Raw genomic sequence first — 26,963 nt, 5'->3', positions numbered from 1 at the left:
CTGGTATGGCAACTGCTCGGCCTCCGACCGCAAGGCACTACAGAGGGTAGTACGTACGGCCTAGTACATCACTGGGGCCAAACTTCCTGCCCTTCCAGGACCTCTATACCAGGCGGTGTCAGAGGAAGGCCCTAAAAATTGTCGAAGACTCCAGCCAACCTAATCATAGACTATTCTCTCTGTTACCGCACGGCAAGCGGTACCGGAGCGCCAAGTCTAGGTCCAAGAAGCTTCTAAACAGCTTCTAACCCCAAGCCATAAGATTCCTGAACAGCTAATCAAATAGCTACCCAGACTATTTGCATTGCCCTCTCCCCCTTCTACGCTGCTCATACTCTCTGTTATCTATGCTTAGTCACTTTATCAACTCTACCTACATGTACATATTACCTCAATTACCTCGACACCGGTGCCCACGCACATTGACTCTGTACCAGTACCCCCTATATATAGCCCCGCTATTGTTATTTACTGCTGCTCTTTAATTATTTGTTATTCTTCTCTTACTTTTTTGTAGGTATTTTCTTAAAACTGCATTGTTGGTAAGGGCTTGTAAGTAAGTCATTTTGCTCGTTTGATGACTCTGCGGAGGTCGTAGCGGGACTTCTTGCACTTGTTCCTGTCCTCACCCGTAGTGTCAGTGTTTTCTGTGATAGCCCTGTGTGCGGGAGCCCTGTCCTTTAGCTTGGTGCCAACCTCTGTATTAATCCAGGGTTTTTGATTGGGGATGCAGCGAACCTTAACTGTGGGGACAATGCCGCCGATGCATTTCCTAATGAAGCCGGTGACGGATGTGGTTAGCTCGTTGATGTTATCGATGGTGTCTCAGAAAATACTCCAATCAGCTTTCTGATTTTGATGACCATTTCTCAATGGAGGGAGTCAAGGATACTTCCTGTTTGAGCTTCTGCTTGTTAACAGGAAGCAGGAGTATGGAGTCATCTGATGTGTGTGTGTGTGTGTGTGTGTGTGTGTGTGTGTGTGTGTGTGTGTGTGTGTGTGTGTGTGTGTGTGTGTGTGTGTGTGTGTGTGTGTGTGTGTGTGTGTGTGTGTGTGTGTGTGTGTGTGTGTGAGTGTGTGAGTGTGTGAGTGTGTGTGTGTCCCAGTATTGTGTGTGTCCCTCAGTCTATGTCTGAGTTTGTGATATTTTACAGTACTCTAAGAACTCCCCAAGTCTTCCAATAATATTGAATCTATCAATGCAGCTATTCCTATCTCATTGTGTAATAGGAATATATTCACTTTATTCAAGCTCATCTAGCACTAATTTAGATGAACAAATAAGCACACACTTCATATTCAAATGGTAAATACAGGATCAAGTATTAATCACTCCAACAGGGTGTGTGTATCTCAAATGGCACCCTTTTCCCTATCTATTGCACACTATATTGGAAATAGGGTATGATTTGGGATGCATCCACTGTCTTTCTAGAAATATTCAAATTAAATTTACTTTTGCTCTGACGTCATGGAATGATTCAATGTGGATTAATCATGACTTATATATTTCTTTCCTCACAGCGTCCTCCGGAAATTACTCATTGCCATCATTACTGAGCTCTACAGGATGACAATGTTTGCCTTAATGGCAATAAAATGAAATTCACTCAGAAATAAGAGGCAGCTTTGCTTTGTTTGCTTCAGTACACCATCATATTCAGGGAAATTAACAACACACCATGTTTTCACCCACAGAACGTAATTCTCCTCGACTATTCCGCTTGTTACTACCTACAACTCGATCCATTCTTTCTTTATCCTACCTGCAGCTCAGAATCTTATAGGCCTTATGCATGGAATCTTTAAGAACGTGTGCATGGTAAAAACAAAGATAATAACAAGAGAAATATGCTGAACAATTCGTTTCCATTTCTCTGTTGAACCTTCTAACCTCTACTGGGTGAAATCATGGCGATTCATTGAACAGTATATCTTTTTTGGGTAAAGGGGATGCATCTTAAACACTTACCCCTGTTAGTTGGATAGGCTTAATAGACAGCAGGACCATGGTTATCATGCATCCAAATTAAATCAAATTTGGAAATTTACTGTATATGACAGGATTTGAAAAATATAAAGATGACTAGCTATAGATCTTGAGCAGAGTGTCACTCAAGGACACCAGCCACAATGGGTACCCTTAAATGTTATACCTTTATTTAATTAGGCAAGACAGTCAAGAACAAATTGTTATTTTCAATGACGGCCTAGGAACAGTGGGTTAACTGCCTTGTTCAGGAGCAGAACGACAGATTTTTACCTTGTCAGCGGATTGTGGATTTTTTTTACAAATTAAGACCAGGCACCACGCCCTTATAGGGTATTTTCTCCCCTAAATCATATTACAATGAACTTTAACCAGGATAACGTAAACAAAAACGTTTAATATTAAAAATTTCTGAAATATTGTATTAAAATATGTAAATGAGGCCATGTCTCATTAAACATGTGCATATTTGCTTATTGTGCAAAACCACTTGATCTGAACAATGGATAAAGTCAGTCTAACTATTTTGGTTTCATCTTATTATGACACTCCAGGACCGGACTATTTTCATCTTTCTAGCTGTAAAATACTGAAGTCGTCTACGTAAAATACATTGTTGGCGCATTTTTCCAAATAAAAAATGTACAATGTATCAACAATTAAAGACAAGTACAGTCGTGGCCAAAAGTTTTGAGAATGACACAAATATTAATTTTCACAAAGTCTGCTGCCTCAGTTTGTATGATGGCAATTTGCATATACTCCAGAATGTTATGAAGAGTGATCAGATGAATTGCAATTAATTGCAAAGTCCCTCTTTGCCATGCAAATGAACTGAATCCCCAAAACATTTCCACTGCATTTCAGCCCTGCCACAAAAGGACCAGCTGACATCATGTCAGTGATTCTCTCGTTAACACAGGTGTGTGTGTTGACGAGGACAAGGATGGAGATCACTCTGTCATGCTGATTGAGTTCGAATAACAGACTGGAAGCTTCAAAAGGAGGGTGGGGCTTGGAATCATTGTTCTTCCTCTGTCAATCATGGTTAACTGCAAGGAAACACGTGCCATCATCATTGCTTTGCACAAAAAGGACTTCACAGGCAAGGATATTGCTACCAGTAAGATTGCACATAAATCAACCATTTATCGCATCATCAAGAACTTCAAGGAGAGCGGTTCAATTGTTGTGAACAAGGCTTCAGGGCGCCCAAAATTTCAGCAAGCGCCAGGACCGTCTCCTAAAGTTGATTCAGCTGCGGGATCGGGGCACCACCAGTACAGAGCTTGCTCAGGAATGGCAACAGGCAGGTGTGAGTGTGAGTGCTGGTGTCAAGAAGGGCAGCAAAGAAGCCACTTCTCTCCAGGAAAAACATCAGAGACAGACTGATATTCTGCAAAAGGTACAGGGATTGGACTGTTGAGGACTGGGGACTGCTGAGGACTGATGAATCCCCTTTCCGATTGTTTGGGGCATCCGGAAAAAAGCTTGTCCGGAAAAGACAAGGTGAGCTCTACCATCAGTCCTGTGTCATGCCAACAGTAAAGCATCCTGAGACCATTCAAGTGTGGAGTTGCTTCTCAGCCAAGGGAGTGGGCTCACTCACAATTTTGCCTAAGAATACAGCCATGAATAAAGAATGGTACCAACACATCCTCCGAGAGCAACTTCTCCAAACCATCCGGAACAGTTTGGTGATGAACAATACCTTTTCCAGCATGATGGAGCACCTTGCCATAAGGCAAAAGTGATAACTAAGTGGCTCAGGGAACAAAACATCGATATTTTGGGTCCATGGCCAGGAAACTCCCCAGACCTTAATCGCATTGAGAACTTGTGGTCAATCCTCAAGAGGCGGGTGGAAAAACAAAAGCCCACAATTTCTGACAAACTCAAAGCATTGATTATGCAAGAATGGGCTGCCATCAGTCAGGATGTGGCCCAGAAGTTAATTGACAGCATGCCAGGGCAGATTGCAGAGGTCTTGAAAAAGAAGGGTCAACACTGCAAATATGGACTCTTTGCATCAACTTCATGTAATTGTCAATAAAAGCCTTTGACACTCATGAAATGCTTGTAATTATACTTCAGTATTCCATAGTCACATCTGACAAAAATATCTAAAGACACTGAAGCAGCAAACTTTGTGGAAATTAATATTTGTGTCATTCTCAAAACATTTGGTCATGACTGTACACGGGATATAGGCTACAAAACTCCAAATGCCTTTTTACACCCAGTCACCATCTCTTCAAAGAAAGTTACTAAATATAGTCCAGTTTGTAACATTCTCTATGAAATGGGCTTTAAAATTATTTGTAATTCAATGCAGTGAGCTTTGAAATGAATGATTTATTTCCAATTTAAAGTGTTGAAAATTCATTAACATTTTGATGACGGTAGTATGACAAACTAAAGAAAATATCAATTTCATCAAGTTTTTGACATTTTTATGTTTACTTTATGAAAATACTAATATTAATGGACCAAAATACCAACAAATTGCAAAATGTATAGGTAGATGCAAAAATGTTATTTCAACCTGTGGTGCCTGGCCTTAAAAATGAAAAGCTGAAATGTCTTGAGTCAAAGAGTATTCAACCCTTTTGTTAAGGCAAGCCTAAATAAGTTCAGCAGTAAAAATGTGATTAACAAGTCACATATTAAGTTGCATGGACTCACTCAGTGTTTGCAATAATAGTGTTTAACATGATTTTTGAATGACTACGTCATCTCTGTACCCCACACATACAACTTTCTTTAAGGTCCCTCAGTCGAGCAGTGAATTTCAAACACTGATTTAACCACAAAGACCAGGAAGGTTTTCCAATGCCTCACAAAGAAAGGCACCTATTGATAGTTGGGTAAAAATAAAAAGAGCAGAGATTGAATATCCCTTTGGCCACTGTGAAGTTATTAATTGCACTTTGGATGGTGTACCAATACACCCAGTCACTGCAACTATACAGGTGTCCTTCCTAACTCAGTTGCCGGAGAGGAGGGAAACTGCTCAGGGATGTCACCATGAGGCTAAAACAGTTACAGACAATGTTCCCTCAAAAAAATGTGGGCATTGAGTAAATTTCAGGTTAGCTGAGCGCAAACTTGAATGTTGTGAAAATTCTGTACAACTTCCAGCGTGTGTTTACTGTGAACACTGAGGCTGTACCCGCTTTAAGTTACAGTTGCAGACAGTGGTCAAGTAGGCTACTGTGGATATTTGATCATAATGTAGGCTTACCCGAGTGGCCTACCATCAAAAACAATGGAGAAAATGCATCCCATAACATTTTAACATGGAAATAGTTGATCTATCATTTAGCCTACAGTAGCAGCAAATGTGTGGTGTTCAATGTAGACCTACATTCCATGAGACAAAAACAAATATATACATGCAGGGCTTGACATTAACATGTTTATCCACTTATCCTTCCGACAAGGAGGTGACTGAACATTTTGTTGTGCTGTAAGAAACCACTACAAAATAAAATGCATTATTCCAATAACATTACTACAGAGATTCAGACAAATTATGCTACCCTCTGCCTATTGTCTAGTTAGCTTATTCAAGCCTGTCTCAAAATACAACACTGCCCCTTTAAGACAAAAAAATCTTTATCCAACTTGCTTTTCAAAGATGTAGAAATGTACAAGTGTTGTGCCCTTGTAGGAAGCAATCACTCTCCCATTGCTGACTACAAATTATCTATAACTGGGCTAAAAACTAACTAACTAGCAAACGACATGAAAAAATGTGCCAAGTGGCTACATGAAGCTCTCGCTTTGATCTCAAAATAAGTGCATCTACTCATTACGCTCATGCTGTAAACACAGTCCAGTTCAAAGTGAATGGCACAGATCCATATATGGCAATGGTCTATTTGCATATAGGCCTACTGCAGCTCTGATTGCTTATGCCGCACCAGTCTGCGTAGAGTATGGACTGAGTCGTGTGTGTCAATGCAACAGAATCCTACTCCGATGCGTTCTGCCCACAAATAAATATCTTGCATAGTTTTGCATACTAAGTCTTGCATAGTTCAATTTGTTTTGGTGTGTTGCATTGAAAGTGGCCAATATTGGATTGATTTGATCACAATTTCCACAGTAAAGGGACGCGTTGATAGTGTTAACTAAAGGGGAAAACTCTTGAATGTTGAGTAAAGATCAATGTCGTCCTTCTCTGCGTGGGCGGATATTTCGCACACAAGCAGCTTAGAGGGAACATTGGTTACAGAGTTTAATGGCTGTGATTGGAGAAAACTGAGGATGGATCAACAACACTGTAGTTATTCCACAATACTAACCTAAATGACAGAGTGAAAAGAAGGAAGCCTGTACAGAATACAAATATTCAAAAACATGCACCCTGTTTGCAATAAGGCACTAAAATAAAACTGCAAAAAATGTGGCAAAGAAGTTAATTTCATGTCCTCAACACAAAGCGTACTACTCTTCACATTCTCAAGCATGATGGTGGCTGCATCATGTTATGGGTATACTTGTCATTGGCAAGGACTAGGGAGTAAAAAAAAAAGAAACGGAATTGAGTTAAGCACAGGCTAAATCCTAGAAGAACCCTGTTTTAGTCTGCTTTCCAACAGACATTGGGAGACCAATTCAACTTTCAGCAGGACAATAACCTAAAACTCAAGGCCAAATATACACTGGAGTTGCTTACCAAGATGACATTGAATGTTCCTGAGTGGCCTAGTTTCAGGTTTGACTTAAATTGGCTTGAAAATATATGGCAAGACTTGAAAATGGTTTTCTAACAATGATCAACAAACAACTTGACAGAACTTGAATATATTTAATAGGATATTGTGTGTAATCTATTTTGAATTCAGGCTGTAACACAACAAAATGTGGAATAAGTCAAGGGGTATGAATACTTTCTCAAGGCACTGTATAGACACTGATATGACACCTATATTGACACCTCTCCAAAGGATCATGGGTAAGGTCCTCCAACAGTACCGCCATTTACTGCCTCTTGATGAGTTCTCCACTGTGTCCCAAATAGCACTGTATTCCCTATACTGTACTGCACTACATTTAACCAGAACCCTATGGGCCTTGGTCAAAAGCAAGGCTTTTCCCTTTATATATTCCATTTGGGACACTGCTCTTATCTCTAAAGGTCTAACTTGACCCTTTCCTCACCCCTTAACCCACATCCCATTACACGCTTTAGTACTCTCTGTTGTCCTCTCTCTGTTCTGGTCACCAATGGTATGAAGAACTACCTTCACTGGAACTTCGCTGGAAATTGTCATATAAAATATGTAATTATGCTTTTCTGATGTTAAATCTGCTCCCATTGTGTAAAATCTTTGACAGGAGCTAAATTGCCTAGGCAAAGAAAGAGAGAAAAAGAGCACAGGAGACACAGAGATGTAGCCACGGGGAACTGAAATCAAAGTGCTGAAACTGGTGCCCAAGCTAAGTGCACATTAGAACGCAGGCAGGTAAATCGACGGGAGTCACAACAGCTCTTTCACAAAGTCATTAACTTTGTTATGCAAAGGGGAGAATCAGTCTAAATTACAGACACACTCTCTGGAATGAGATATACATAGCTATAGCCTCATGTTGCAGAAGTTTTATAACAGCAGATTGTTGGTAAAGCACACTGAGTATACAAAACATTAGGAACAACTTCCTAATATTGAGTTGCACACCCTTTTCCCCTCAGAACAGCCTTAAGTCGTCTGTGCATGTACTCTAAAGGTGTCAAAAGCGTTCCACAGGGATGCAGGCCGATGTTGACTCCAATGCTTCCCACAGTTGTGTCAAGTTGACTGGATGTCCATTGGGTGGTGGACCATTCTTGATACACACGGGAAATATGGGATCATAGCCAATAAGGGATCATAGCTTTCTCCTGGATTCACCTGGTCAGTCTATGTCATGGAAAGAGCTGGTGTTCCTATTGTTTTGTACACTCAGTATACATTTCATACACTCAGTGTATGTGTTTGATGGAGACACAATGATCTTAAAAGCCCCATACAGGGTACCCATCACATTACATTATATTTCATTCATATAATAAAGAACATGTTTAATTGAGAGGCGAACATCAATGTTTAATAGTGACCATTAAATCTACCTGCTAAACAATGAAATATGATCGGCTTACTTCACATTCTCTATATAGACACCGGTTAGGTCTCACACTATGATGAATCCCATTTGGTTCACTATATCCACTAGCCTCTCCCAGGGGGATCTGCCTATTCCCACTATGAGACTGTAATATCATCCATAGCCTGCAGCAATCCATATGACTAATTTCTCCAGAAGTCTTCAGCTGAGATAGCGAGCTGCTAGCACAGACTGGCTGCTGACTGTTCAAGAGCTGGAAAAATATATTAGATCATTGTAGAGAGAACCCAGTGCTGAGAGTTTTCTCGGTTTGTGAGTTCAACTGCATAAACAGTTGGTGGTTTCGTGTAGCACAATGATTTGAAACTAGTGACCACTCAAACCATATGAGAGAGAGAGAGAGAGAGAGAGAGAGAGAGAGAGAGAGAGAGAGAGAGAGAGAGAGAGAGAGAGAGAGAGAGAGAGAGAGAGAGAGAGAGAGAGAGAGAGAGAGAGAGAGAGAGAGAGAGAGAGAGAGAGAGAGAGAGAGAGAGAGAGAGAGAGAGAGAGAGAGAGAGAGAGAGAGAGAGACTCTGACTGACTGACTCTTCTGTTCTGGCATCTCCAATTAAGGGGCATAAGAAATAATGATGACATAAACTCATGTGTATCTAATGGAATACAAAATAATAGTTTAAGCAACTCAAGGACACGCCCGAAAATGCTGACAGCTTGTCGTGGTTAGAATACAGGTCTTCCCTGTGGCTCAGTTGGTAGAGCATGGCGTTGCATGGTGTGTGCAACGCCAGGGTTGTGGGTTTGATTTCCATGGGGGGCCAGTACAAAAAAAAAAAAATGCATGAAATGTATGCATTCACTACTGTAAGTTGCTCTGGATAAGAGCGTCTGCTAAATGACTAAAATGTAAATACAGGGAATGCAGGAATCTGAAACACAGCTGATGAAAATAATTTCACCTGAGATCTGAATATTATAGACAGACTGATTTGATTATAAATCACTGGATAACTGTGATTGTGTTGAGATATTCAGCTCATATGATGGGTTGTTATAAATGGATTTGTCACTTGATTTGCCAGAGTTTGATAATCTTTTCTCTTAACAGTCTACTAATACACTATTGTTAAAACAATAAGCATCAGAGCAACTTTATGTAAAATGTTACCAAATCTCCTTTTCAACATTTACATTTCTCTGTCCTGCTTCATCTGTCAGTGTTTCTGCTGCAATAGGTACAGTATGAATGGATGTGAGCGGTTAACGTCACCGCACAGTGACAGGGTCAAAAAGCATGAAATCGGCTACTAAATTAAGACCATTTAGAATGATGTGAAGTACTGGCACCAAGCGAGAAAATTAAACTGGTTTCAAATGAATATTTTAGGGATATAGGACTTCATTAGACTACACACAGCATCATCAGCAAGAAAGCTAGCTACAGTAGCAGATAAGCCAGAATATTTCCCTCTTCATGTATTAGGGAGGGTAAATTGATATTTAGTCTCTCAAAGTCTCTCAAATGAACACTGATGAGCAGTCAGGAATGGTTTACAGTTATAATGGTAATGTCTTCTCGCAAGAAAAAAAAAAAAATCTAATTCAAACTGCAATCTCTTCCCCACCAGGTCTCTCCATTGTTTCCTCCAGAGATATTACACTAAGCCACTTATTCTGTTTTTCCATGTTTGTTTGCACTTACAGTACACTACATGACCAAAAGCTTGTCGAATGTCTCATTCCAAAATCATGGGCATTAATGTGGAGTTTGTCCCCCCTTTGCTGCAAAAACAGCCTCAACACTTCTGGGAAGGCTTTCCACTAGCTTTTGGAACATTGCTGAGGGACTTTCTTCCATTCAGCCACAAGAGCGGGCACTGATGTTGGGTGATTAGGCCTGGCTCGCAGTTGGTATTCCAATTCATTCCAAACGTGTTCGATGGGGTTGAGGTCAGGGCTCTGTGCAGGCCAGTCAAGTTCTTCCAGACTGATCTCGACACACCATTTCTGTATGGACTTTGCTTTGTGCACGGAGGCATTGTCATGCTGAAACAGGAATGGGCCTTCCCCAAACTGTTGCCACAAAGTTGGAAGCACAGAATCATCTAGCATGTCATTGTATGCTGTAGCGTTAAGATTTACACCATTCCAGCCGACACTTGGCATTACGCATAGTGATCTTAGGCTTGTGTGCAACCTTTCGGCTATGGAAACCCATTTCATGAATGTCCCGACGAACAGTTCTTGTGCTGACGTTGCTTCCAGAGGCAGTTTGGAACTCGGTAGTGAGTGTTGTAGCCATGGATAGACAATTTTTACACACTATGCACTTCAGCACTCGGCGGTCCCATTCTGTGAGCTTGTGTGGTCTACCACTTCCCGGCTGAGCTGTTGTTGCTCCTAGACGTTTCCACTTCACAATAACAGCACTTACAATTGATTGGGGCAGCTCTTGCAGGGCAACATTTTACAAACTGACTAACTGATCACAAGGTGATGAACTATCAGTTTAGTAGAACGTTACAGGTCACCAGGCTCCGTGACCTTTGACACAATGACGTCATTCATAGTGACAGTGTAGTGATTGAGAAAACCAGTTCCTGCCTTCCTTCATTTATTCAGAGAACGAGGGATGGAAATGGAGGGAGGGAAGGGAGTTAGGGAAGTGAATCAGCCATTTGACAAGTTGGTACATCTGTCCATCTCTCATCTGACTGGCTTAGTGACAGTCTGTCTGTCTATCTCTCATCTCACTGGCTTAGTGACAGTCTGTCTGTCCATCTCTAATCTCACTGGTTTAGTGACAGTCTGTCTGTCCATCTCTAATCTCACTGGTTTAGTGACAGTCTGTCTGTCCATCGCTAATCTCACTGGTTTAGTGACAGTCTGTCTGTCCATCTCTAATCTCACTGGTTTAGTGACAGTCTGTCTGTCCATCTCTAATCTCACTGGTTTAGTGACAGTCCCTCTGGCTCTATCGGCCTCAGCTGTCTAACTAATACTTTTGGGGCGGAAGGTAGCCTAGTGGTTAGAGCGTTGGGCCAGTAACCGAAATGTTGCTGGATCAAATCCCCGAGCTGACAAGGTAAAAATCTGTTGTTCTGCCCCTGAACAAGGCAGTTAACCCACTGTTCCCAGGTAGGCTGTCATTGTAAATAAGAATTTGTTCTTAATTGACATACCTAGTTAAATAAAGCTTAAATTTAAAAAAACTCAAGGCCAATGGAAGGCAGAACACAGCTTTAGTAGCTAGCTGCTAGAGTTTTGAACACACACACACACACTCACACACACCTTCACAGAGACACGCATACATGTATGCATGGACATACAGGAACACTTGATCATGCACCTATCTATGGACTTGGACACACACATAGAATAATATAGGAACGCATGCACTCACACACACACACTACGTACCTTTAAAGTTGATCTTGAAGCCAATGGAGCCCACGCTCTCGTCTGACTGGAGGTGAAGCCACATCTGATGGGTCATGCTGACTATGAGGTCAGGGACGAAGCTACCTGAGAGACTGGGGGGAGGATGACAATACACTGTTAACCTGACTGTAATATGGATACTGGAACATGGACAATAAACTGTTAACCTGACTGTAACATGGATACTGGGCCATGGACAATAAACTGTTAACCTGACTGTAACATGGATACTGGGCCATGGACAATAAACTGTTAACCTGACTGTAATATAGCATTTATAACAACACATACCAGAAACGGACTGGCTATTAGGCAGTTCTGGCAAATGTCAGAATGGCTGGTCCATCTTTAGCCGAATGGGCCTGTCCAAATTGTGTTTTTTATGCCAAAGTATCAGTATTTGTATAATAGAGAAAAAATAATGCTCCGGTATGCTATAAATGTCTGGGCCGACTTCTGGTCCCAGTCCGTCCCTGACATGTACTATACTATCACACTGCAACATGGGACTGTTACATTGACAACAACACACACTATCCCCCTGATTGTAACACGGTACTGGCACATTGATGGACAATCTTTAAAATCGAGTCAATGTTATGGGGGACTACACTAGCTTTGAAGATGAATGTTAACATGCATAGTACCACATAGTGTCTCTGTCATGCCCTGATCTGTTTTACCTGTCCTTGTGATTGTCTCCACGCCCTCCAGGTGTCGCTTATTTCCCCCAGTGTATTTATCCCTGTGTTTCCTGTCTTTCTGTGCCAGTTCGTCTTGTATGTTTCCAAGTCAACCAGCGGTTTTTCCGTTCTCCTGCTTTTTGCATTCTCCTTTTTCTAGTCCTCCCGGTTTTGACCCTTGCCTGTTTCTGGACTTTGTACCCACCTGCCTGACCATTCTCCCTGCCTTGACCATGAGCCTGTCTACCACTCTGTACCTGCCTGTCCACGACCATTCTCTTGCCTACCCCTTTGGATTAATAAACATTGTAAGAGTCCATCTGCCTCCTGTGTCTGCATTTGGGTCTCGCCTTGTGCCTTGATAGTCTCATATGCGGTGCAGGGAATACAGTACATTCAACAATAGTGTAGTCTATGTTATGGATATAGAATCACAAAGACCACCTGAACTTTTGAGGACCTCTAGTCCATATAGTAGTTAACTGGCTTAACAGTCAATACCATTTGCATACAGAATACATAAAACCCACCACAGGAGGCTGGTGAGGGGAGGACGGCTCATAATAATGGTTGTAATGAAGTGAATGGAATGCTATGAAACACATAGAAACCATGTGTTGGATGTGTTCGATACCATTACATTTATTTTGTTCCAGCGTGTGAAACACAGTAATATAGATACAGTAAAGTGCTGAGCCACTCACACTTGGAGTATTGTCTTGGGGTCACCCACTTCCCCTCCGTCACCGATGGTTAGCGTGTCGTAGGCAATCTCCAGGTCAAACTCCTCAAAGTTAATCTGAATTACCTGTCAGTGGCAAGAAGAAATGAAGCATAATGGTTAGCCGCGTGTCAAATGGCCTGAATTAAAGTTTATGGGTTTCTCACAATTTAATTCCACTGGCCTAGCTAATACAGGAAAACAAGCATGCTCCTCCAAAAATGATATTTACCCAAATAACTTAAAAAGCCCCTGAAAAGGGTAGATTCTGTCCATGAATATGGTATCCATATTAGGACAATCTTAGCAGGAGTCTTTTATATCGGCGGTCCTAATTTTTTAATATGGTGTCCATATTAGGACAATCTTAGCAGGAGTCTTTTATATCGGCGGTCCTAATATGGACACCATATTAAAAAATTAGGACCGCCGATATAAAAGACTCCTGCTAAGATTGTCCTAATATGGACACCATACATATAGAACAGAAATATGTTTGCCTTCCCTTCTGACTATGTCTAATTTGGGATATTGAAACTTCTGTAAATGCATTGAATTCATGTGGGTCTCACAACTGTAATACTGTGAACTAAAATGATCACTTATTGGCATTTGTAGCTGAAAAGGACTCCTGATTCAGAGGAGTTTGGCATCACAAAAGAAAGACTGTTGCCGTGTGTTTTGAGAATTCATTGAAATACAGGGGTGATAGTAAAATACTGCCTGTGATTGCAGGACCTTTTGATGGTAGGCCTATACTATATTAATAAAGGGATAGTTCACTAATTTTTTTGTTGTATTTTGTTCATTAGTCCATGATGCAAAATGCATCATCATCATCACAGTTTTCTGGAAAACTTCACATGCACGGTTTCTTGGGATTTAATTTTCAACTGAAAATGTAACATCTTAGCAAGTAGTAGCAGGAAATCACAGGTCTGCATAAACTTTGAAGCATACTGTACAGTCGCTGTCCATTGGGCAAAAACTGGTTGAATCAATGATGTTTCCACATTGTTTAAACTATACTTAAATTATCATTTTAAGACTTTCCCTGAAAGTTTGCAGTAAGAAATGTACGGCCATTTATTTTGTTGACTGACCACCTCAGATGACAGCAATTTCTGTTATACATTAGAATGTTGGTTCATTCCATGGCTCATTATTCTTTTGTCTAGTTATCAAAATCATGCCACTAATCTAAGATGAAAATATGGAAATTTAACATCCTGTTATATAAAAAAATAAAGCTTTAGTGCATAATTAGGGTTGCAGCTGAAAAAACTGCTGACAGCTCTCTCTCTCTATCTCTCTCTCTCTCTCTCTCTCTCTCTCTCTCTCTCTCTCTCTCTCTCTCTCTCTCTCTCTCTCTCTCTCTCCCTTAGGACTAAGACAGGCTCCCATCCTCTTTTTTCTCCTAAAGTCCCTTGGGGTATAGGTCCATATGGTGAAACAGAAGAAGAGAAATAACTTCACATTCGCTAATTACACTAATTACATTGTGAACTGTCTACACATTAATACAAATCTAGTTGTTTCTTAGAAGAACACTGACAAGATATTTTCCACAATGGTGAATTTTCTTATGGAGAGCCCCCAGACATATATCACATGCATATTACCAGTATGTATATCGACATTCACAGGTAGATCAGGAAAAATAAATATTTAACTAATCAAACGTGACTTACACGGAGGAAACCAATACCATCAGGACTCTGAATAAATATCACACGATTAAAACCGTCCCTAACCCAACACCAAATCAATACAAAAATCAGACAAAAGGTCTACTTGATTAAAATACAATTTCCTTAGCTCTCCATGTGATGTAGACCTACAGAACTCTTATGTGTGTGTCTTGTGTCATCTAGAGATAATTACATTTCAAAGGTGCTATATGACATACTTACAGAAGGATCGGAAGTGTTTTTGTCCGGATTAATAATAAAGGGCAGAAAGTCAGAGTGTCAATGTCAATGTGTGTGTGCGCGTGCGCGTGCGTGTGGAGAGGATGCAGAAGGGATTGAAGATTCTTTTCATTTTATTAACTCATCAAGGTTCAGATGGAGACCGCTAGGCCCAGTTGGTATGGCAACTGTGCCAGAGAGGAGTTTTAGCAGGTGGCTTCCTGTCCTCTCCTCGGGATAGAGTCCCTTCACCTGGTTGATTGATGCTCAGATAGTTCACCATTCCAGCCCCGAGTAATAAAGCTGTGTTTTCAAATGCCGATTACAAAGCACTCAATCCCTACTGCCATCACAAAGGTCATCGTTGTGTTTGTGTGTTTGTGTGTGTGTGTGTGTGTGTGTGTGTGTGTGTGTGTGTGTGTGTGTGTGTGTGTGTGTGTGTGTGTGTGTGTGTGTGTGTGTGTGTGTGTGTGTGTGTGTGTGTGTGTGTGTGTGTGTGAGCATGCCTGTGTACTATACACATGCACGTGAATGAGTGTGTGCGTGATCATAAAGATTTGTACCAATGCAAAACCTCTGTTGTATTACAAACAAGGCGGTTGAGGCCACACTATTACACATTCAACAACAAAGCATTGAGCCCAATAAACCCATATCCTAGTCTTATGACTTGACAATGAACATTTAAAGTCCCAGTGAGGAACACCACGGAAGGAGGTGTTTACTCACTCACAGAGAGACAGATCTGTCTCTGAGGAGTCAACTGGAGCGGTTTCAATAGGCCTTTATGTAAAAACACAGGGTTTTTTAAAGCCTCACAAACCTCTGAGGGGCCCTTCAAACCCGCCAGTAAGCGCAGCGCTCCTCTCATCAGGAAGGACTCGAAGTTAATGTCCTCTCTCAACTGAGACAAATCCCTTATTTTATGTTGTTCAGTCTGCTCCCCGTGTTCGTACCACAAAATGGCTGTTTTCTATGTCGGTAAAAGCCATCGTCTCATAGCCATTGTCTTCACTGCTTATGATGTGGATTTAAAACAAGTTACTAAGTAATTATTAAGACTAATAGGCATACCATTTGTCATGCAGGCTTGCTAATAACTATTGCCTGACGTGTAGCATACAAAGAAAGAAAGAGATATGAGAAAGTAACAGCTACACCTAGCATCGCACACTTGGCTGCTAGACCTGTACAAGAGGATGCCTCTTAGCTCTCTCTACACACACCGACATAATGATTATCATCAGGTGCTGAAAAATAACCGAGCCGTGCCTAGCGAGGTGTTGTGGATATTGGCAGGTGAGTTGTAGTGTTTGTGATGATGGGGGGTGAAGGGTGATTAGACGAAGGGGGACTCTGTCACTCATGATTCCCACATGCTCATGCTGGGCCGAGAGGGGGCTTAAAGAGAGTGCTTCATACACACATACGCAACCCTGCCCCAAGCCCATGCCACACACATGGGCCCAATCAGACTCTCATCCATTCCCTGTGACAAGGCACCCAGATCGTTCACACACACTCACACTCACTCATTTCCTCTAGATTAGCCCTCCACACGGATGGGCTGTCTGATTCCCTCTGCCTCTCCATCTCCCCCAGTAGAGTGCTTCTTGTTGTCATGTTAGAGCAGGCAGGAGTGTGTGTGTGTGTGTGTGTGTGTGTGGGGGGGAGTATTTGTTGTGTGTGTGGTGTTGAGTGTTTTTGTTCCGTCTCACTGTATCATTGGCAGCACCATTCTCAGTGGAAGCTACTGTAGTGTTTGCTTTGTGTTTGTGAGCCATCTGTTGGGCACTATCTATGGTTTGGATAGAAGTCTATGAAATTGATGAAATGGACAAATGCAAACACTCTTTTGTTGGTAATAAAGTCCAGATTGATGCTTGGATTGGTTGCAGAGTATTTACAAAAATGGAGGATATTTAAGCACTGGCTCCTATTATAGCTGAGGGAAACCCCCGGAAACACCACAACCATATGTGCAGAGACCATCTGTGCCTGCACAATCATTGTGGGATTCAAGTTGGAAATTATTGAATGACTCCTCTGGTTTCATCAGAGGAGTCATTCAAGGAACTGATAAGAATATTTACATGATCACAATCTGCCTTGCCACAGGGAGGCCTTTGAGTCTCAAGATTCAATATTCAATTTTAACTTCAAAAACATCAAAATGTGTCGGCGTGCGTTTCAACTCCCGGGGGGGGGGGAGTCATTTTTTTTACTTCCCACAAGCCACTAGCACTTCAGGGCTCTGATCTGCCAATCACAAGCCAGGGATGAGAATGCGAGTTACACATCCTCTTTCCCTTGGAACATTTTCAGAAGAGAGTGAATCCTCTGCATGTGTTGGCAGAGGTGTGTGTTTAAAGATCTTTTCATGCCCTATGGATCATGTAAAGCTCATTTCGGAGGTAGTGTGCTGATCGGATTACCAGGACTTATTGAGCTGTACATTAACATCTTCCAGGCGGTTCCCAACAAAGTCTGTCATCACTATCTCTAGTCCTCTAACGCAGGAATCATCTATCCTCTAACCCTATTTTCTTTCATCATCTGTCACGACTTCTGCTGAAGTCGATGCCCCTCCTTGTTCGGGTGGTGCTCGGCGGTCGACGTCACCTGTCTTCTAACCATCATTGATCCATTTTCCATTGGTTTTGTCTTGTCTTCCTACACACCTGGTTCCAATCCCATTCATTACATGTTGTGTATTTAACCCTCTGTTTCCCCTCATGTCCTTGTCAGAGATTGTTTGTTGTTATGTGCTCGTGTATTTGAATTGGTGCGCGACGGGTTATTTTACCAGTGTTTTTTTTTATGTACGTTGGCTTTTGGAGTTTGTTTTATCTTTATTAAACTACTCCAGTTACACCAAGTTGGTTTCTCCTGCGCCTGACTTCCCTGCCACCTACACACACAACAATGACATCATCATTGTTAACTCTTTATTTCATCTGACAATGGCTAGCAGTTTCTTAATTGTGATAATAACAGAACATTGTCATCAGTTTTTCGAGGCATTACTGAAATATTTAATCTAACAGCCGTTTATTTGCTGAAATTTGTGCAGTTGTCCAGCTATTACAAGGGACAGGCAGCTATTTGAGACTTTTTGCTTAATTGAAGTTTTACGGTAGTTCCTCAACGCTTTCTCCTCTAATTGGAGAAAGTGACAATAGTGAATGTGACAATTTGGAAAGCGCCAAAGTCAAATCCTCCGTCTCTAAAGAGTGTTACTTAATATAATAGAAAAATCTTACGTTTCACTTTCACCTTAAAAGACGACTTTGGGATTTTGACAACGAGGGCCCTTTATCTACTTCCCCCAGAGTCAGATGAACTTGTGGATACCATTTCTATGTGTGTGTACAGTATTAAGGAAGTTAGAAGTAGTTTTGTGAGCCAATGACTGGAAGTCTATGAGTATCTACTAGCATGCTAGCAGATCCCCATAGACTTCCAGTCAGATACCCATAGACTTCCAATCATTAGTGCTAATGCTAGTTAGCAATTGTGCAAGTGCTAGATAGCAACTTCCTTTAAATTGCACACAGATACATAAAAATGGTATCCACGAGATCTGACTCTCGGGAAGTAGATAAAGATCCCCACTGCCAAAATCCTGAAGTACAGTATGCCTTTAACTGCTTTCTCTAATGGTGATATTCCAGCAAACAATCAGTCTCTGGAGTGAGACCAATGAGGTGATGTAACAGGATTGGATTTGTGCTGGATGGAGCACTTCCTACAAGTGGAGGCTAGATCACTGATATACATTTGCATATGTCAGGTTCATAGCTACTCTGATGAAGGGGGAAGAAACAGGACGAGTAAGTCTATGGCTATCTCCCAATTACCTCTCCTTCCTCCCAAAGTGTGCACTTGTTCACATCACCAAACCAATGCTTTTAAGTTTGTGGAGAGTAAGTAGTGAACTAGTGTACACTTCAGAAGGAAGGAGAGAACTACAGTATGAGTACTCTGATTCTTGTCCTTCAAGCATTACACAGTAATACATAGTAATACACATTGACTAGCAACTGAATGTGATGGCTATAATAGAATGTGATACATTTGGACTGTTAGCACACACTTAACAGGCAATACAATAACTGTTTTAACATAGCCGTTGCAAGACTCCATCTGCAAAGGAAAGGCCTTGCTGCAGCAATGACGTTGTATGCGGCTCTAAACTGGCAGAAGCAGGGCGGCTGTTTAAAACATCGCAAGAGAGCCGCAGCAGAGAGAGAAAGCGAGAGAGCAAGAGAGAGCGAGAGAGCGAGAGAGCGCGAGAGAGAGAGCGAGAGAGAGCGAGAGAGAGCGAGAGAGAGAGAGAGAGAGAGGAGGGTGGACTAAGGTCTCCAAATTGAATTAAGGCACGACAACCTGCAATACTCTCCCACCAAGGTTAAAACAGGGAACGCAATATAAATAAATTGGTGCTCTGAAATTGTGTCTGCCAAAAATAAATGAAGCAATAACGTTCGGTCCTGTAAGCAGCTATTACCCATCTCTTACCTCAAGGAAGAGGGCATCAGAATCTAACTGCCACTGAGAGGGTGTGACAATGTTTCTACAGGAAACCCTTCCCCTTTTCCCTCAAGTGCTTCTCTTGTTTTTTTTTGTTTTCAGTTTTTTATTTTTACAGTGAAGTGATCTGAAGCTCCTTACATGTTTTAGAGAAGGAATTTCTTTAATTAAGAATAGTGTCACGCCCTGACCTGAGAGAGCCTTTTTATGTCTCTATCTAGGTTTGGTCAGGGTGTGATTTGGGTGGGCATTCTATGTCCTTTTTTCTATGTTTTTGTATTTCTTTGTTTTGGCCAGGTATGGCTCTCAATCAGGGACAGCTGTACATTGTTGTCGCTGATTGGGAGCCATACTTAGGCAGCCTGTTTTCCCTTGGGGTTTTGTGGGTAGTTGTATTCTGTTGTGTCTTTTTCACCTGACAGAACTGTTGGCTTTCGTTTTTGTTTCTTTGTTTAAGTGTTTTGTCATTTATAATAAATGATGACCAATTACCACGCTGCATCTTGGTCCCCTCTTTCAGATGATCGTTACAACAAGATGGTTTATCAGAAATGCATTCTATAATATAGAATAAGGAGCAATAAGGCCTCAAGGTTTGAAAAAAGACTCTGTATGTGTTAACTAATATATATTAAGTACTTTAGGTAGAATTAGGTTTCCCAGATCCAGATTAAGCCTATTCCTGGACTAAAAAGCATGCTTCATGGAGAATTTCCATTGGAAGTCAAGTACTTGGCTTATTCTGGGTCCGGGAAACCAGCCCTTACAGTTTTCTGAGATTTTAAAGGATGTGTGTTGTGTTTTAATGTTGTCGAAAGACTAAGTAAATGTCCAGAGTAATTGGTATTGTAAGTGGTGACCATAAACGATCATTGACACCATTGACCTTAGCAAATCAAATCAAATGTTGTTATAGTCAGTGCAGATAGTTTGGGTACCATTCATTGACTATTTAGCAGTCTGGCTATTTATATTGCACTTGCTTGTGTTTATCATTGACACTCATTGAAATGACCTGGCCCACTTGGTCTTAAAACATTTCAACTCTTTCAGAAAACTCTATAAAAAAGCTCTAGATTTATTGAAAACAACATTACAAAAAATGGCAGCGGGAAAACAAAAACAACTTTCCACAGTTGTTCTGGCTCAGTCCCAGACCATTCAAAATGGTGAAATGCCAACTGAAAAAACAAGGCAAAATGGAGGGAAGGAAGAAAACATCTCTATGGCCCACAAGGCTTTCATGCTACCTTCCATCCATCATCGCCATGGGAATATGTCCAAACAATTTCATAACAGACTTTTGAAAATTTTTGGAGTTTCTCAAAATATAACATTGGAGTAAGAAATGAACTGCCAGGACTAAACCTTGAGGCCCTTTTAGGTTTTATGTTCCTGGCCCTTGCTAGGGACCCTGTCATAGTGCATTGGTAATATCATCTAATAAACTGGAGTGCTTGTGGGCTGCTTCTTTCTTTCTTTCTTTCTTTCTTTCTTTCTTTCTTTCTTTCTTTCTTTCTTTCTTTCTTTCCTTCCTTCCTTCCTTCCTTCCTTCCTTCCTTCCTTCCTTGAGGTAATCACAGATCTGACATGACTGTTGAAATCAATGTAAAGATCAGTGATTATCTCAGGGAAAGGAAGAACAGAGAGTATTAAATTGGGGTCTGATTCTTAGTGTGTGTCAGAGGTGCTGCTAGCTAATGTACCTGTAGACTGGACTACAGTCTCAATGAGTTCGGCTGCACTCCAGATGGTTCTAAAATGTATTTATGGACGAGCGAGGTGACAGGTGCAGAGAATGTCAGTAGATGATAAGGAGAAATTGGTTTGTTCTCCTACTTATGACGGAACAGTAACATTTTAGCCTTGACAAACTATGAGTCCAAATTGGGTATCATGCTTATCAAAAGTTAGACCCAGTGAGTACACTCACTGTCCCTATAGAAGGGGCGAATCAGACCTGAGATCAAAAAGCATTTTAAATCTTTCATATTATTTAGCTGCTTGCTTGAGCTTGCCTGGCACAACGGAGTCAATGGAATAGTCCCAAGTGTAAACCCCTCTCTCTTTCTTTCCTCAGAATCAAGCAAACGCTCAATGTATTTATACCCAGGTCTTTGGAGATATTTGTACCCAGGTCTTTCCACATTCTGTTGTGTTACAGCCTGCATTTATAATGGATTAATATACATTTTGTAACGGCCGTCGAAGGGAGTAGACCAAGGCGCAGAGGGTTGAGTGCTCATGTTAACTTTTTTTGAACCCGTAAACAAAACAAAAAAAACGAACGACAGCTTAACAGTTCCGTCAGGTACAAAAACATTAGACTGAAAACAACCACCCACAAACACAAGCTGAAAAACCTCTACTAAATAGGACCTCCAATCAGAGGCAACAAGAAACAGCTGCCTCCAATTGAAGGTAAAAAAAAAAACTAAACATAGAAATAGAAAAACTAGTCACGGACATAGAAATATACTAACATAGAACATATACCAAAACCCCCCAAACACATAAAACAAACCCCCTCTGCTACGCCCTGACCAAACTACAATAACAAACAACCTCTTTTACTGGTCAGGACGTGACACATTTTGTGTCACTGGCCTACACACAACACCGCATAATGTCAAAGTGGAATTATGTTTTTAGAATTTTTGACAAATCAATTAAAAATGAAAAGCTGAAATGTCTTGAGTCAGTAAGTATTCAACCCCTTTGTTATGGCAAGCCTAAATACGTTCAGGAGTAAAAATGTGCTTAACAAGTCATATAATAAGTTGCATGGACTCACTCTGTATGCAACAATGGTGTTTAACACATTTTTAAACGACTACCCCATCTCTGTACCCAACACATACAATTGTCTGTAAGGTCACTCAGTCAAGCAGAGAATTTCAAACTTAGATTCAACCACAAAGACCAGGAATGTTTTCCAATGCATCTGACATTGAACATCCCTTTTGAATATCCTTTTGAGCATGGTGAAGTTATTAATTACACTTTGGATGGTGTATCAATACACCCAGTCACTACAAAGATACAGGCGTCCTTCCTAACTCAGTTGCCGGAGAGGAAGGAAACCACTCAGGGATTTCAACTTGAGGCCAATGGTGACTTTAAAACAGTTACATAATTCAATGGCTGTGATAGGAGAAAACTGAGGTGGATCAACAACATTGTAACTACTGTTTTCAATAAGGCACTAAAGTAAAACTGCAAAAAATGTGGCAAAGAAATGAACTTTATGTCCTGAATACAAAGCATTATGTTTGGGGCAAATCCAACACATGACATCACTGAGTACCACTCCTCATATTTTCAAGCATGGTCGTGGCTGCATCATGTTATGGGTATGCTTGTCATCGGCAAGGACTAGTGAGTTTTTAAAATTTGTATTAAAATAAACGGAATACAGTTAAGCACAGGCAAAATCCTAGAGGAAAACCTGGATCAGTATGCTTTCCAACAGAAACTGGAAGACAAATTCATAATTCAGCAGGAAAATAACCTAAAACTCAAGGCCAAATATATACTGGAGTTGCTTACCAAGATGAAATTGAATGTTCTAAAACACAAGGCCAAATGTGTCCTGTTTCATGATCTAGGCGTATGTCGCATTTGAACGTTATTATAATATTTTTTATCAAAATGCTTATTTTTTTAGAAAGGCCTTCTGGGACATGTGAATTTTCATGTGCCTTAACAAACTTGTATGCCATCTGTAAATATTAATACCATTTTGTGAATACAATTTTGTAATTACGAGCCTAGTTTGTTTAGCCACGGAAAAAGTCAGGAACCTTCCTGCTAGCCATGATTGGCTGAGATAATGGATGAGCTAGACATGCAGAGAGATGAGTTCGGATGGGCCTGCCATGTAGCACGCTTCTGTCTGTAACATAAGCTGCTCAGTATGTGTAGATATTCCTTGCTATCGCATCTTTTTTGAAAGACAACATTAGCCATGGAGAACTGCAAAAGAGTTGCTACTGCTTTCAACAACATTGCTGCCCTGAATTTAGCAAGCGCTATCGACAAAGATCCGTGGGAAAAAGTTGTGATGGACTACTTTCTGAACCGGAGTGACTTGATACAACAGGCCAAACAAGCTGTAGCTACAAACAAAATGGAAACGGCACAGGGCGTCTTAGTTAAAGTGGTTCCAGTCTGCTGTGAAGCATTCATCCATGTATATTGGTTAGAGTCTAGCTACATTTTCAGATATTATACGTTTCTAATTTAGTCAGAAAGCCATTTTCATTGCAAGTTAAAGCGTACTGTTAGCTAGCTAGTGAACGTTAGCTTGCTGGCTTGCTAGCTAACGTTACATGTATGAACTGTGTGGTAATATTCATATCTCAGAAATCAATTTGCATTGCTAGTTATAGGCTGATGTCAGCTAGCTATCCAACATGGATTTATTTTCCCTGGTTGACACAGACATGCTCAGGAAAGTGATATCACAACTTAAGCCTTCTACCTGCCTTCTCAATCCTATCCCTACAACCTTCTTCAAAACTGTTTTTAATTGCATATAAGAAGTGCAAGCTATTGTTAATCACTCAGGGTTCACAGGCACTTTCCCTACTGCACTAAAACTGCTATGGTGAAACCACTTCTGAAGAAAAGTAATCTAGATTCTTCAGCTCTTAGCAATTTTCAGCCAATTTCCAACCTTCTGGAGAAATTGGTGTTCAAATAGCGGGCTGTAGTGGAGCGGGTCGAGAGTTTCAAGTTCCTTGGTGTCCACATCACCAACGAACTATCATGATCCAAACATACCAAGACAGTCGTGAGGAGGTCACGACAAAACCTTTTCCCCCTCAGGAGACTGAAAAGATTTGGCATGGGTCCCCAGATCCTCAAAAGGATCTGGGAGAGCATTCTGACCGGTTGCATCACCGCCTGGTATGGCAACTGCTCGGCATCTGACCGTAAGGCGCTACAGAGGGTAATGCGAACGGCCCAGTACATCACTGGGGCCAAGCTTCCTGCCGTCCATGACCTATATAATAGTCGGTGTCAGAGGAAAGCCATTCAAATTGTCAGAGACTCCAGTCACCCAAGTTATAGACTGTTTTCTCTGCTACCGCACGGCAAGCGGTACCGGAGCGCCAAGTCCAGGACCAAAAGGCTCCTCAACAGCTTCTACCCCAAGTCATTAGACTGCTGAACAATTCATAAAAACCGGCACCAGACAATTTACATTGACAACTCCCCCCCCCCCTTTTGTACACTGCTGCTACTCGCTGTTTGTTTGTTACCTATGCATAGTCACTTCGCCCCCACCTACATGTACAGATTACCTCAACTAGCCTGTACCCCTGCACACTGACTCGATACCGGTGTCCCCCTGTAGATAGCCTCGTTATTGTTATTCTTATTGTGTTACTTTTTATTATTACTTTTTATTTTTGCCTACTTGTTAAATATTTTCTTCTTCTTGAACTGCACTGTTGTTTAAGGGCTTGTAAGTAAGCATTTCACGGTAAAGTCTACACTTGTTGTATTCAGCGCATGTGGCAAATAAAGTTTGATTTGATGATATACCATTTCGTAGCTCTGAGTCTATACTTTTAGCCAATGTAAAAAACACAATTTCAAATTGCTTCATATAGTGCATTCGGAAAGTATTCAGACCCCTTGACTTATTTCACAATTTGTTAAATTACAGCCTTATTCTAAAATTGGTTAAATATTTTTTTGCCTCATCAATCTACACACAATACTCCATAATGACAAAGCGACAACAGGTTTTTAGACATAATTGCAAATGTATTACAAATAAACAACAGAAATACCCTTTGCTATGAGACTCGAAATTGAGCTCATGTGCATCCTGTTTCAATTGATCAACATTGAGACGTTTCTACAACTGGATTTGAGTCCACCTGTGGCAAATTCAATTGATTGGACATGATTTGGAAAGGCACTCATCTGTCTATATAAGATCCCACAGTTGACAGTGCATGTCAGAGCAAAAGCAAAGCCACGAGATCGAAGGAACTGTCCATAGAGCTCCGAGACAGGATTGTGTCAAGGCACAGGTCTGGGGAAGGGTACCAAAAAATGTCTGCAGCATTGAAGGTCCCCAAGAAGAGAGTGGCCTCCATCATTCTAAAATGGAAGAAGTTTGGAACCCCCAAGACTCTTCCCAGAGCTGGCTGCACGGCCAAGCTGAGCAATCGGGGGAGAAGAGCCTTGCTCAGGGAGGTGACCAAGAACCTGATGGTCACTCTAACAGAGCTCCAGAGTTCCTTTGTGGAGATGGGAGAACCATCCAGAAGGACAACCATCTCTGCAGCACTCCACCAATCAAGACTTTATGGTAGAGTGGCCAGACGGATGCCAATCCTCAGTAAACAGCCCACTTGGAGTTTGCCAAAAGGCAACTAAAGGACACAGACCATGAGAAACAAGACTCTCTGGTCTGATGAAACCAAGATTGAACTCTTTGGCCTGAATGTCAAATGTCACGTCTGGAAGAAACCTGGCACCATCTCTGAGATGAAGCATGGTGGTGGCAGCATCATTCTGTGGGGATGTTTTTCAGGGACTGGGAGACTTGTCAGGATCGAGGGAAAGATGAATGGAGCAAAGTACTGAGAGATCCTTAATGAAAACCTGCTCCCGTGCTCAGGACCTCAAACTGGGGCGACGGTTCACCTTCCAACAGGACAAAGACCCTAAGCACACAGCCAGTACAATGCAGGAGTGGCTTCGGGACAAGTCTCTGAATGTCCTTGAGTGGGCCAGCCAGAGCCGGGACTTGAACCCGATCGAACATCTCTGGAACATACCTGAAAATAGCTGTGCATCGACACTTCTCATTCAAAATGACAGAGTTTGAGAGGATCTGCAGAGAAGAATAGGAGAAACTCCCCAAATACAGGTGTGCCAAGCTTGTAGCGTCATATCCAATAAGACTCGAGGCTGTAATAGCTGCCAAAGGTGCTTCAACAAAGTACTGAGTAAAGGTTCTGAATACATATGTAAATGTTACAGTTGAAGTCGGAAGTTTACATACACTGAGGTTGGAGTCATTAAAACTCGTTTTTCAACCAATTCACAAATTTCTTGTTAACAAACTATAGTTTTGGCAAGTCGGTTTGGACATCTACTTTGTGCATGACACAAGTAATTTTTCCATCAATTGTTTACAGACAGATTATTTCACTTGTAATTCACTGTATCACAATTCCATTGGGTCAGAAGTTTACATACACTAAATTGACTGCGCCTTTAAACAGATTGGAATATTCCAGAAAATGTTGTCATGGCTTTAGATGCTTCTGATATGCTAATTGACATAATTTGAGTCAATTGGAGGTGTACCTGTGGATGTATTTTAAGGCCTACCTTCAAACTTTGCTTGACATTATGGGAAAATCAAAAAGAATCAGCCAAGACCTCAGAAAAAAAAGTGGACTCCACAAGTCTGGTTCATCCTTGGGAGCAATTTCCAAACGCCTGAAGGTACCACGTTCATCTGTACAAACAATAGTACGCAGGTATAAACACCATGGGACCACGCAGCCGTCATATCGCTCAGGAAGGAGACGCGTTCT

The 26,963-nt window shown here is 41.3% G+C and overlaps 1 protein-coding gene across 1 annotated transcript in view; it reads right to left on the bottom strand.

Moving 5' to 3' along the window:
* The window catches only part of LOC106570400 (CUB and sushi domain-containing protein 3-like), a 725,317-nt gene that overhangs the window by 319,469 nt on the left and 378,885 nt on the right, over nucleotides 1-26,963 (bottom strand). The window contains 2 exon segments of the mRNA XM_014142665.2: nucleotides 11,525-11,637; nucleotides 12,933-13,036. Coding sequence (XP_013998140.1) covers nucleotides 11,525-11,637; nucleotides 12,933-13,036 — 217 coding nt within the window.

The sequence above is a fragment of the Salmo salar genome, chromosome ssa14 (genome assembly GCF_905237065.1).
Source record: "Salmo salar chromosome ssa14, Ssal_v3.1, whole genome shotgun sequence".
NCBI lineage: Eukaryota > Metazoa > Chordata > Actinopteri > Salmoniformes > Salmonidae > Salmo > Salmo salar.
This window is presented reverse-complemented; position numbering and strand designations above follow the sequence as displayed.